At 39.6% G+C, this 13,541-nt stretch overlaps 1 protein-coding gene across 1 annotated transcript in view; it reads left to right on the top strand.

Annotated features, from left to right (window-relative positions):
- The window catches only part of dlgap2b (discs, large (Drosophila) homolog-associated protein 2b), a 69,389-nt gene extending 56,250 nt beyond the window's left edge, over window positions 1–13,139 (top strand). Inside the window, exons 3-6 of the mRNA XM_070988056.1 lie at window positions 701–918; window positions 3,299–3,452; window positions 4,824–5,043; window positions 8,548–13,139. Coding sequence (XP_070844157.1) covers window positions 701–918; window positions 3,299–3,452; window positions 4,824–5,043; window positions 8,548–9,362 — 1,407 coding nt within the window. The 3' untranslated portion in view covers window positions 9,363–13,139. The remainder of the gene's footprint in view (window positions 1–700; window positions 919–3,298; window positions 3,453–4,823; window positions 5,044–8,547) is intronic.
- Window positions 13,140–13,541: the final 402 nt, after the last annotated feature.

A 13,541-nucleotide genomic window follows, 5' to 3' on the forward strand; every position in this document is an offset into this window, starting at 1 on the left:
TTAGTTATACAATATTCACCCATAAGCTTCATGTAATTACTGGAAATTAAACTGCAGTGAAAAAAGCAATGTAAGCACAGTGACAAGTTACTTTGTCATGCTTTACTTGAGATATGCACAGGAGTTGTGGCTCTTGTGGACACAGTTACTCCTGTAGTTGTCCAGTACCACGGTTGCTTTGGTTTAAACAATTTCATCAGCAGTATTTAATGTTTTTCATAAGAAGGATAAGTGCCTGTCCATGGCTGCAGATAGGAAGCTAGCTTAACCCCAGCTGAAGGAATCAGGTCCAGTGGGTTTGTCGAAGGTTAAGCATTGAGCTTTAATTTGAGAGCTCAGAAGGGAATGAAACAGAGGTGGAGTTTGAAACCAAGGAGGTGAATCAGCTTAATTTTCTGTTTAGGGAAAAACCAGCCTGAGCCTATTCGACTACTTGACTCATACAGTTCTCACACTCTTTTGGGTAATTGGGCCCCATTGTACTTGCAAATAATATCTTTGGTGTAGTTGACTGTTCCAGCCTAACATTTTGTCTCTAAGCAGGACATCCCACTGTTACATCTGTACTCTACCATGGTTTAACAAGTCAGCACAGACATTGGCTCAAGTAAACAAATAATAATAATAAAAAAAAGGTATTATAACCTTATGGCTATGACTGTGTACATAGTATTCAACACACATGTGTTATCTCCCACAGGTGCCCCAGGATGAATGGAGTGGATACCCAGGTGAGAAGGATGATGAGATCCCGTGTCGGCGGATGCGTAGCAGTAGCTATGTCAAAGCTATGGGGGAGGTGGATGATGAAAGTGGTGACTCCGACGCCAGCCCTAAGACCTCCCCACAGAAGGCCATTCGGCCTGATGCTCTTGTCCTCAAATCAGCCATGCAGAGACCCCATTTAGACTCCCAAAGGTAGGCTTGGCTGCCTAGCTCAATATGTCAAAGCTTAAGCTATGTGTTGATTTCATTTTATCCTACTTCATTTCATGAAACCATTTATGGATTATTAATGCTTATGTGGAAAATAAGGCAAAAGGATGCAAAGGGATGCATTGCGTTTCACACTCAACCTTTTAGAAATTTACCTTACATATAGCTGACATTCTCTTAAGTATATTATTATGAAGGAATGGGTGGTTGCTTTGGTGTCAATACACAGTTTTTTTTCTAGTCTTATTACTTATTACATGCAAGGGCTTAGATTCTGCTACAGTGTGTGTCCTCTCAACTTTGAAGATGCAGTAACTGGACTGTTGGACAAAGACCGTAGTAAATGGTACATGGACTGTACTACAACATCAGTATAAACGGTTCAGGTTAAGCTTCAGTGTTGCACATTTATGCATGCACTGAACGCACCGGTGAAGCTGTCACGCAGGGCGTTTCTCGAGTGTCAATACAACCGGAAACATAAGAGTGAAATCACCAAAGCTACAACAATGTTTTCTGAGCCTTTCATCAGCATGCTCACAGTGAGCAATGGTAGTGCAAGTCAATACTGCATCAAGACCTTTCTTTCAGCAATGCAAACTACTCCACACACTTCTATCCCTAGTATTAGTATAATTAGTATTTTAGTGAAAGGAATAAATAATAACTTGTGGGAAATAACTGGAGTGTCGATTACAAAGTTTCATACACAACTGACTTGCATTTCAACTGCTAACTACATGCTCCTGGAAGTGTCTCTGCCAAACAAAACTCTGGTAAAAGCATATTCAGTACTTTAAGTAGGTTTCTGAGAGAGATCAGTGTCGCCTTTTTGTTTCTGTAAATCGGAACCATCTGAGACTCACTGCTCTGACTACATGCTGTCCAAGTAAAACTGCTGTTTGCTGATGCTGCTTTTTGCTCAGCTATCCCTGAGAGATTTGAAGACGTTTTACATTATTTGGTGATTTCAAGTGAAGTTGGTTGGCAACAACATGATTGGAAAAGTTTTTCTTATTGTTTCTCACATCATTTATGCATGCTTGGACAAATGTGTTAAGCTTCTATTTAGAGCTGGGCTGTACTTGTTGGCTTGTTTTATAACCACATTATTAGTCAGGCATTCGATCAACAACTGTGATCACTCATGAGATCAGGTAAAGTAGTGCTCTGTTGAATGTTGCAGTACAAAATGGGCTTTTTGTTTGTGACCTTTTTGTCTGCTAGTTCCAATATTTACCCAACATCTTACACAGGCAGTGTGCCTCATCACAGTGCTGTTGACAAGTCTGTAGAAAAACTGTCCCATTAAAACAATGTCGGACTCAAGAGAGCAAGCTTAAATGTGTCTCTGCGTACTGGTTGGGTGAACTGTTGACACGTTGAAAGGCCTACGGTAAAGTTACTGACTGTTGTGTTAAGGTATGCGGTATGACGAGAAGATGTCTGAGAGGTTGTTTTGAAGGCTGAAATTTGTGGTGCTGATCATATCTAAATACAGTGTCACAATAAAAACAGCTGGTTTGCAAAATTTCAAACAAATTTTATCTCTTGGGATGCACTACCTTTTCTGACTTTCAGAATTTATTTTAGTCCATCTGTACTTCACTGCAGCAAGGTGAAAAGTTAAACCACTGGAACTCTGGATAGTCTTTCCGTCTCTTTGTGTGGACATGTATCTATTGCCTTGTTATCCAGCACTACCTAATATTCCATTATGTGATATTACTTCACCTGCATATTCCTACTAATTGTTATCCTACTACTTATTGTCCTCTGTGACAGTTCAGGCAGCGTGGTTTTCAGATACAGCCAAATTCTGTGAACCTAGGGGAGTGTCATGCATCCATCATCCCTACTGCCATTAAGTGCTCTGTGCTATTTCTGTTACAATAACCTCAGTTGGACTCTGATCACTTTTGTCCACAAACAAATCAGCCCCGTTTCTTAGCCTCTGATCAAGAATGTAATAATCTGTTATTATTGCAGCTCCTAGCTCTCATTGTTTCTCTAATGAGAACCAGAGACAAGCTGTACACACACTCTAGTTTTGCAATGGAAAACTTGCTGTTTTCTCATAGGACACTTGGAGCGAGACTAGAAGCTTGCAACTCAAGTCACTAAAAATAGCTCAGTGGTGATCCCAGCAGTTCAGATACTGCCGTGAGGAGATGAGTCATTCAAGTGGCTGACATTGATTTATGATTGAATTCTCAATCATGAAATACCCCGAACAGAAGACGCACCATGTCCATAAATACTAGCTAGTAGATTTGTTCAGTACATTGTCTTCCAGTGTTGTTCCATGTGTGGCTTTTGAACTATGCAATCGTATCCATCCCTACCCCCTGTCCTTGTTCAGCCAGGGCTACCACTTGCAAACCACAAGAGATATGCGGCCCCACCCTAGTGTCACGCTGGACCCTGCCGCCTTTCATCCCCCACCCTTCCGCTCTCGCAACCAGAGCTACATGCGTGCCGTCAGCACCCTCAGTCAGGCTAGCTGCGTCAGCCAGGTGAGTCTCAAACACATACATGGCACAGTGGCAACACCTGGAGACACAAATGAGAGCTTATGTTGTGTTGTACATAGTAGCTTTGTGTAGAGAGCATTACAGAGACAGAAAACATTCACAGGTGTCCACACTGGAGGCTGTTTAGTAGGCATAGCCTCTCTAAACTGAAGTCAATAAGCATAACTAATCTGTGCTGTGTTAGATTAAGAATTGATGCTTTAACCTCTGAATCAGCTCTAGACACAGTTTAATGTTACAGTTTGTTTTTTTGATAAAAAGAAATGTGAAATTGCACATAATTGAGAAACAAAGCTATCAGTTTCACATCAGTGTATTCTGATTTGGCCCTTGGATGTCTGAAATAGGCCACTTAAAAACAATTTATCACTCTCCTGTTGGTGTGGCATGCCAACTAATTGGCTAGCTAACAAAAACAGCAGTTTGTTTTGATTACATGGAGCTTTTATTTTTTAAACTACAACCAATGTGCAGAAGTAGAGAATAGGGCTGGAGACAAAGCAAATTCATGTCTAACAGAACATGACAAACCAACCTTTTCAGGCTTTCCCCTTTCCCATACCCTGCTAAGAATTTATAGTTGGATCATTTGTGCAAGTCTGTTTTGGGCCTCTGTGGTGGCACAAGATGTGGTTGCTACGGAGATTTGTCACACAGCAAGAAAGCCTCCATATGGAGAGGGAGTAACAAGAGGAGAGATTTTGTCCAAAAGAAGGGCTCTACGATCAGCTAACTCCTGTGACTGTTAACACAGGCTAACAATAATAATGATAATAGTAGGAATAGCATTAATACAAAATAGTGTTAAATAATAGTGGAACCCAGTTCTCTTCTATAAAATAATTTAATGCGTTAAATGCTGCAAAGAAGATTATGTGGGAGAGGAGGGGATGTTACAGCGTAGGACAGAATTGGAGAGATAACTGTTTTAGAGCAACATGATTTTGTTACATGATATTGGCATCAACAACTAAATTCATCTTGTGTCAGCTAAAAGAATTTTGAATATTTCTAATTGACTTGCTAGAGCTACAGATAGAAATGAGACTGTAGCTTTTTCTATTTTCCATGTAGTAACATACAGTACAGCACATCTTTTCGGGGGGTATTGGGTATGTGGTGTATGGAATGCTGTATAATACAATCTCAATATTTTTCTGATTGTCTTTTGTTGTCATCTGCCTTTTTTTCCATCTGATCTTGACATTTATTCAGTTTAAGGTCGGAATTGACAGTGGCATTTCCTTATGCTAACACTCCTTCATATTTGCTGTGCAAAGGGGAAGAATCAAAGTGAGAAAGAGAAAGGAAGAGGAAAAATTAAGGACTGCTATTCCTGTTTTTGTCTCTCAGGTGAGTGAGACTGAGATCAATGGCCAGTTTGAGTCAGTTTGCGAGTCCGTTTTTAGTGAAGTAGAATCCCAGGCCATGGAGGCTTTGGACCTGCCTGGTTCGTTCCGCACTCGAAGCCACAGTTACCTCCGTGCTATTCAGGCTGGTTATTCCCAGGATGACGACTGCTTGCCTTCAATGACATCCTCCACTGTCACTTCAACTCTCAGATCCACAACAGGTAAAACAATCCCCCCCCCAAAAGAGAGAGGGCTTAGACTACATATCCTCATACATCCTATACATACGCACAAACTTGACATACCTACATACAGTGGGGAACCCTTGAGCTTCAGAGATGCCAGGCTGAATGATTCCAGTTATTTTCTTTGGAAGCTATGGTGTGCGTGTGTTTGTTTTTGCCTCTGCATACTCCCGACTGTTCAGATGGACTTGCTTGTGTGTTACTTTGCACGATTCATGCATCATTAGCCAAGCTTCTGGTTGGTCACTTGTGGTGTTGCCAAGCTGTAGACTAAGATAAGGGTGGGAGGGTCACATTAACACTCAGATGGCGACATACGGTCACGGTACACAATATCACAACACAGCACAGCCACATTACATGGCATGCCTAAGAGGAACAGGCCCTACCCTAAGCATGTTAAACTGTGGTGTTATATATGTGTTGTGAGAAGCGTGTGAGTTACTTAGGGAGGGGTGAAGACCAAAACGAGCCAGGGGTAGGGGAGCGGTAGGTTGTTGACATACAGTATTTGTGTTGAGAGGATCCACTGGAAAAGCCTTCTGCCTGTCCTCCCCCTGCTCTGTTGCACCAACACATTGACATATGCTTTATAACTGACCATGTAGTTGACCTTATAAAATTAAAAGAAACCTAATCTTGTAACCAATATAAGGTAAGTCAACAACCTCTAGAGACTAGAACACGTGCGCACACACACACACGCACACACACAAGCTGGTTGCACAAAGGAACTGTCTACTGATCATGTACTCATTCAGTTTGAGAAGCACAACCTCTGATTATTTGCAGCGTTGTTGTATTGTGTTGCATGAAACTCAAGGCTTTTGAGCAGTGGTCTCATACAAAATAATTAATGAATGGTATGTAAAGTTTAATCCAGGACTTTCTGAAGTTTCTTAATGACTGTCATCTTCAGCTTCAAGTTTCCAACTGAGCAAACTTAATTCTATTGGTCATATTTCATTGTTAGCAACAATTTCTATCTGACAGTGGATCCAAAATTAACATGATTTAAAACAGATTTTACAGACTCTTGCATATCTATTGGACTACATGCTGCTTTTTTAATGCAACTATTTGAAGGTTTTGTGCGACACAGTGCAAGCATCCCTAAAATCAGCATTTCAGGTTCTTTGTGCAAGCAGTCATCTTTGCAGTAACTCCCTCACTAAGTGCATTTGGTGTTTATCTGCAAGAGTAAAGCTATGAACCCTATTGAAACTTTCTTTAATTATGTGCATTTTCAAATATTATGACCTGGATCTTTATTGTTTTTGTACACTTTTCTGTCAATTTAATATTGGAGACATTTGCACTTTTACTCATTTTGTGGGTTTTGTTTTCTTGTGCAATCTGGACTTTTGTTTTTGGAATCCTTTCATCTTCAATTGGGCTTCCATATACGATTTCTTCAATGTGACAGAAGTACTGACGATAAAAGAGTGTTCTCCAATCCCACTGTCTTATTTGCTGAACTCTATTCATTTAGCTCTCTGCTGCAAATCTGTCCTCTCTATATGGACAAAACAAGCAGCCGACTGTACAATATATTGTGAAGTTTTATTTTGAAGATTGGCATGATGCATCAATTATATTATATCAGATAAGTTTAAATAGCAACCCAGAGGAACGGTTCCCTGGATGGTGATTAGTTATATACAGTACTGTCACCTCCCTGTCAAGCCATATTGTGAATAACATATCTGTTTTGGTGTACTCTTCGCACTGTTCTCATGGAACAGTGGCCTTAAAATTAAATAAATTAACTTATCCAGGCTATCTGCGCTAAGAAAAACATTGACTCCTGAAATCATGCTTTTATATTAATATTCAGTACTAGTTTATGACTGAATTCTAAGCAGCTTATGAACCAAAACCCGTGTGAGGCTAGTGGACCCTTGAGTGGGGAAGGGATCCCATGATGCTCCGTAGGGCAGACGAGCAGCAAACCCCTCTCCATTTGACCATCCATCTCTTGAAGGATAACCAGGGGGAAAGAACAACTGGAGGCATCAGTGATGATTGTTGCAGGTATTTTAATGTTGACACGCATACATATATCTATGTATATGTGTGTTTTTGCACTGCCTTCTCAGTAAAAATAATAGATACGTAGAGTTTATTTAGCTGGTAGAAATATATCATTATGTTATCCTAAGTAGCAAACACGGTTCCAAACAACTCACAAAACCTCAGACACTTTGACATCTTCTTAAAACCCTGCTACCCCTGAATATTGATTACAGTGATGAATGTGATGCTGGCTTTTGTGAGTTGTTTACCATGTCTCTATTTTAAGTGTGCTTAGACCATATTGTAAGTGTAAATGTATGAAAGATGTACTTCCCAAACCTTTCCGAATGTTTTCATATCGTAACCATAAAATAGCACTGAATGTTATCACATTGCCACTGTCTCCAATCATTTGTGAGAGCAGCCTATGTCTGCTGTACATGTGTAAACTTTATTTTTTCTTTCCATGAAAATCTGACTTCTTTTACAAGGCCACGTGTGGCACAGTATAACCCTTGCCATTGAGTCTGTCAGCTGTCTTTGACTGTGGGATTGCAGCCTCTCCCTGGTGCAGCCCTGAAGGGGGGAGTGACCCCTCCCCTCCCCGGGTTACTTACTCCACATGGTCTAATCAGCCACCTTGGACCTGATATGTTCAATAGGGTTCATATCTGCTTCTTGGCCCCAGTGGGTTGTGATTCTTCTACTCCCTTTACATCTTTTCTTTTGCACAAAATGGCACAAATTTCAAGTCACTAAGAAACATTTTGATATGTTTTTAAAAAAGAAAAAGGGTTCAAAATGGATTCATGATTTGATAATGATTGATGTATTTCATGTTTAATTCCACTCTTTGCTGTGCTGTGCAGTGGAAAGATGGAAAGAAGCCTTGAGATGACTGAGAAGGCGGTGTAAAAACATTGTGAAAGGCCTACAGTATGTGAGTTTAATGACAATCATTATTGTCTTAGCTAAGTTAAGGCACTCAAGATCCTATTTCAAGAAAGGTACTGTATAGTCTGTACTTGCTCTGGCAGGAAGGAGCTGTTCAACTTGGAGCTGACCCTCTCACCTTTTCCTGATCAGCAACTTCCAAAAACAAGTCGTTATGAATTCGACTAACAATATCTTTATATTGATCAAAAATGGATAGATGAATTCTACACATTTGTAATTTTATGACACTACTCAGTTACCTCTTGGTTTGTGCAACTCTGGCACAGACATAGACTGAACAGCACACCAGTCCATGATTTAAGCCCTTTAAATTTTAAAACCAAATGGGAAACCATTGGGTCTGTTGAACTGAACTGACTGACGGAATTACTTGCCACTCACATACTGTATGTTTTCCATAGATATGTGTTTGTTTGTTTTTAGCTTAGAATCCAAATCAAGTCACACTCCAGCTGTTCCTTTCACTTTGAATGTCCTTCTGTTTGCATATTCAAATTTTTCTTCCAGAGGGATATGATGTTGTGGATGGGACCTCTTTACTAAATGACGACATGATAGAGGATGATGACGGTGCTAGCTCCTCTGCCTATGCGGAGCTGGAGAGGCTGGAGAGAGAGACTGCTGCTGCTCGCAGCCAGCACAGTACTAGCTCCACCGTAACAGCCATCTCCGTCCCACCGGCATCGCCGCCTTCATACAGGGTCCCTTCTGCCTCGCCCATATCCACCTCTGAGCCACCAGTCCCTCAGGCCATTCAGGCCTTTAAAGAGTCTGCTAACATGGTTGCTGCCTTCAACATGCAGTGGAAGGATGAAATCTCAGCAATGCGTTATGAGCTGGCAGAGCTGCGTAGAGATGTCTGTGGGGAACTGAAGACTTTCAACAGCAACTTCTTCAACTTTACTCAGTGCTACAACATGTGGACTTTGTGCCGGGAGCCTTGCAGCGATAGCACCACACAAACAGATGACAGAGTGTCCATAGGAATTCAAGCAGGCTCAAGTTGGTCTGTTCGACAGAACACAGAGGACAAGTCAGTGATGTGTCAACCAGAGCCAGCACCCTTCAGCATTATGGATTTGATGGACCCACCCCGAATTGAGATTATAGAGGGAACCCCTGAGAGCACGCCAGAGGGGTCAGGCAGCCCTGCCAGCCCGCTTCCAATAGAGGACTTCCCATGGGAGATCAACAAAAAGCAAAAGGCCTATAAGCAGTCAGACACAGGTGGCCACACCGGTGGTCACAGAAGCGCCAGTCTAGAACTGTGGAGCAGGAAGTACACAAGTGGGCCCATGTCATACCTGTCTATGTCATTCTAATCATTCCCATTCTACACATACTGTAAAATGAGATGAGGAAGCCAGGGTAAAAGCCTGACATTTACCAAGAAAGGCAGGGCAGTGCTGTTGTTATGTAGATGTCCCTTTACTCTATGCAGACACAGTGTCTGTCATCCCTTGAACAGGTTACAATGTTGTTCAAGCAATCTTTTAACAAGTGTCTTGCTTAGCCATGGAATAAAAGAGAATGATTTTGTGATACACCTGAATGCGGTGACAAGAATGTGGGAGAGAATGTGGCTGATGTTCAGATCCTCAAGTGCCAACAAGTGCAGCATCATGTTCCCTCCACCTTCTTAAATACCCAACTTTCAGAAAAAAAGTCAATTGAAGTAAACGTGATTGAACGGAAATCAGAGGGTCATTTAATGATAAAACTCTAATCAGCCATTGTGAGGTGAGGCATGAGTTGGTCTGTTTCTGCAAATGAATTTGAATAGCTCATGTTCATTCCAGTTTCTCTTTATGTAGAAACATTCTCTTAAGCACCTGATAATACTGAAAAAATACTGTGAATAACTTTATAAACCCTAGTTTTATAATGAATGCATCTAAGATGAATACATTATTTATGAATATACTGATGTATAATTTACTTTTAGTTCTTCTAATCAAAGCATTCCTTTGCCATGGCCTTCATCCTTTGTAGCCAGTTCCAGTTGAAAGGGGCATTCTGAAAATTTCCACCTTACAAATGTTTTTGAAAATGAACAAATGAACTGGTGAACCACAGCATAAAGTAACTGTAATAACTTAATAAACAGTACATAATGCTGACAACAACTTCTAATAACCCCTATAAAATTTGTAAAAGCCTAATCATCTGGAATACTGTGTGGATGACAATGTCTCAATGCTTTGTGGACTTAGTCCCTGGCTAAAATTGTTTACGTTGAATCATTTGTGATTGACTTGTAAGTCTAACAGCCTGTGAAGAGGAAAACAGCAAGGGGGATTCCCAGTGATGTAGTATGAATGTATTGGCTTCAGTTCATTCCTGCACAAACTGCATTCATGTTCAAACTCTGTATATGTATATAAATGTACCATTTTGTATATAGAGAAACTTATATTCAATACTTGTACTGTTTGCAGTTATAGACATGCTGATTTCTGACAGCGCTGAGAGGGGTTATAGTAGTAAATGTGGTTCTAGACCAAACACAGCACTTTTTCCAGTCTTCAAGGTTTGTCTCCATTTACTTCATCATGTTCATCATCCAGCTGTTTGTGTACCTCATAAGGAAGTTGGTAGTTCATACCAGTGTTTCACCTATTGTTTTTCGTGCAGTGGTGACTGGAGGTTTGGTTAAGTGTCTTGCCTATCCGTTCATTTTTCTTTTAGAGGAAAAGGTCTAACAAAGATTGAATTGGATACATTGTTTTAGTAAATTATGTTGAGAGATTTGGATTAAATTCTACTACATTCACCTTTTTTAAATGCCACATTTCTCTGGTAATGGTGGAATTTTTCATGCTGGGGTGGTTCATCACTGCTGAAAGATAACAGAGAAACATTGGTCCCTATAAGTAGACAATCAGAGCCGCTGAGGGCCTCTACCTCTCCGAAATGTCCCCAGAGGTGCAGTATAGTACCACTGAATGTACTTACACCGCCTCACTAGTGATGGCTTACCTGGGCTCCAGTCAAACCCTAATGAGTGGGAGCCCTCAATCATCTGCTATATTTGGCTAACTGCTCATTTTGTCTGTTACTCATAAGAAAATAGTTGCTCATTTGCCACTGGCGTTCCCCTAAACCACTCATCTGCTTCACTGTCTCACTGTACCAACATGGCATACCAAAGTTAATACTGAGGCCCATGGAACTGAGGCCAACAACAAACATCTCCAAGCCTGACAGCACTTATCTATGGACGATCACTGCAGCACAGGACCATGGGAAGCCTGTATGTATCAGACCCCTGACTGAAATGTGAACCTTTCAAAAGGACTTTTAATAAAGGAGAGGCATCATCTCTCACTTTATAAAGAGAGTGGATCTTCTTCCCCCTTTGCACGACCAAAAGACAATACTTGCAGAAAAAGTGGCATTTTGAAAAGATGATATTGATACAAAGGTTGTACTAGAGGTAAGCTCGAAATTAAAGTTGAAGCCACAAAAGAAAAAAAGGCAGACATTTCCTTTTGAAGTTAACGCTGCAGCTCCACCCCACACACCTGTTGCAGTAACACATTAAACCAGAGCTCAAACGCCCAGCTAAATGATCCATTTGCCTCAATAACCTAATACATGTGTTACAAAGGAACACTACAACAAGACATGTTTTGCTGGTAATTTTTCCCAGCAACTCAGAAATTGAGGTTTTGAGTTTTCGTACAAGAGTAAACAATAAGTTCATGTGCTTTAATTCAATCATTGCCATTCTCCACTATTTACAATAGAGAATAGGAATTTTTAAAAGCTTATAGTCTATTTATTGTTGTTATAAACCAAAACATAAGAATTTCGAGTTTTTCATGACAACTGGCCAAACGCTGAGTTAGCATAAATCATAAATGACTGAGGTGAAAGGCATACGACTGTGACAACATTTAGCCTATAACTATATATATATATATATATATATAAAAAAACACTTTGGAAAGGCTTGTATTCATATTTTTTCTTTTTGAATGATTAAGAGGGGATTGCTGTGGCATTCCTTACTTACATCTTTTCCCATTGTTTGGGGAATGCAAACTAATTTAAAGGTGCTGAAGACTGGCCAATCGTGATGTCTCCAATCTACATTCATTCATTCTATGCAAGTCCTTTGTTCTTGGTTGTATTTATATGTCATCTAAATATTTGCAGTTATAGATATTAGGTGTTTATGTTAAGCTTTCATGTAAGTCATCAATGCTGGGAATGGAATGATGTTTTCAGAAAATATTGGTGGCTCTTAAAAGAAAAAATATATTATTTCATTATCTGTGCATGAGCCACGGGCCACACTAAAGGTTGTTTTAGTGTTTCCTGCAAAATGGTTGTTTCATTCATATTTCGCCCATTTTAGCTTCTATGTATACTAGAATCAAAGAGTTTGTTGGTGAGATTCTTGAGATTCCTGCTTAGTAGTAGCATCCGTGTGCTTTGTGACATCATATACAAAAGAAATGAACAATCATAAGTGCATCTCCTATTGACAATTGATTTACTGACTACAGCAAAATCAGAAAACAAAGCCTGTGATAATGTAATTGGAAATGCTGTACAAATGCTTAATATTCTTCCAAATTCATATCCAATTCAGCAGCAAATTGGTAATGAATTGATGCCAGGGAACTCACCCATGCTACAGTATAAATAGGTTTAATGTAGTGTTTCATTACTATTTCATCATTTAGCCCAAAGAATTTACCCTTCCCTTAAAACAAGTTGAAATGTAGCAAAAATACAGATATTGATCTAAATATTTTAAAAATATATAGAGTACATGAAAGATGTACATTTAACAGAGTCTGAAGAAGAGATAGACAAAGGGTATTTACAATTATTTTTTAACCATGCAACCATATTTTGTGAAATGAAATATATAATTATTTGTAAGAAACTCTGAACTGTCTAATATGTTACAGTATGTAGTCAATTACCCTATGAGTTTTTGTTTACGTTTTTGTTGTCATCTAGAGATCTGATGCAACAACTGTGCCAACTCTGTGACGTCCAACTACTAGGACAAGGGTTTTTGGATGGAATCTGATCTCACCTGAACCTGTAACACTGCTTGAATATAAATCCTTTTCTACCCCTATGTTCTCTTCCTGCATTTATTCAAGGTTTCTTGGAGAAAACATGCTACTCTGTTTTGCATCAATCATGTTGCAATTTTCAGGGATCTCAGACTGCATTGCTTAGTGAATACAATTTTGTCAAAGTTCTAAAGCCTTTTTAAAACCATAGTTTAGCCTGCATTTGTTAGCTTATGCTTATTTTGTTCAAAGAATGAAACCAGTATGTGATGCGTTTCTTTTCCCTTTTTTCTTCCTTTTTTTGTTTTTCTGTTTTGTTTAGTTTTTTTGCTTACTGTGGTGTTTCTTGTGAATTTTCATTTACAACTTTTATTGGCCTTATGTATTTTTCATAAATTGATATAAAACACTGAATTAAAATGTTTATGAAGTTTATGTTTATGGTAATTTAAATGGCAAAAT

The sequence above is a fragment of the Chaetodon trifascialis genome, chromosome 19 (assembly GCF_039877785.1).
Source record: "Chaetodon trifascialis isolate fChaTrf1 chromosome 19, fChaTrf1.hap1, whole genome shotgun sequence".
Lineage (NCBI taxonomy): Eukaryota > Metazoa > Chordata > Actinopteri > Chaetodontiformes > Chaetodontidae > Chaetodon > Chaetodon trifascialis.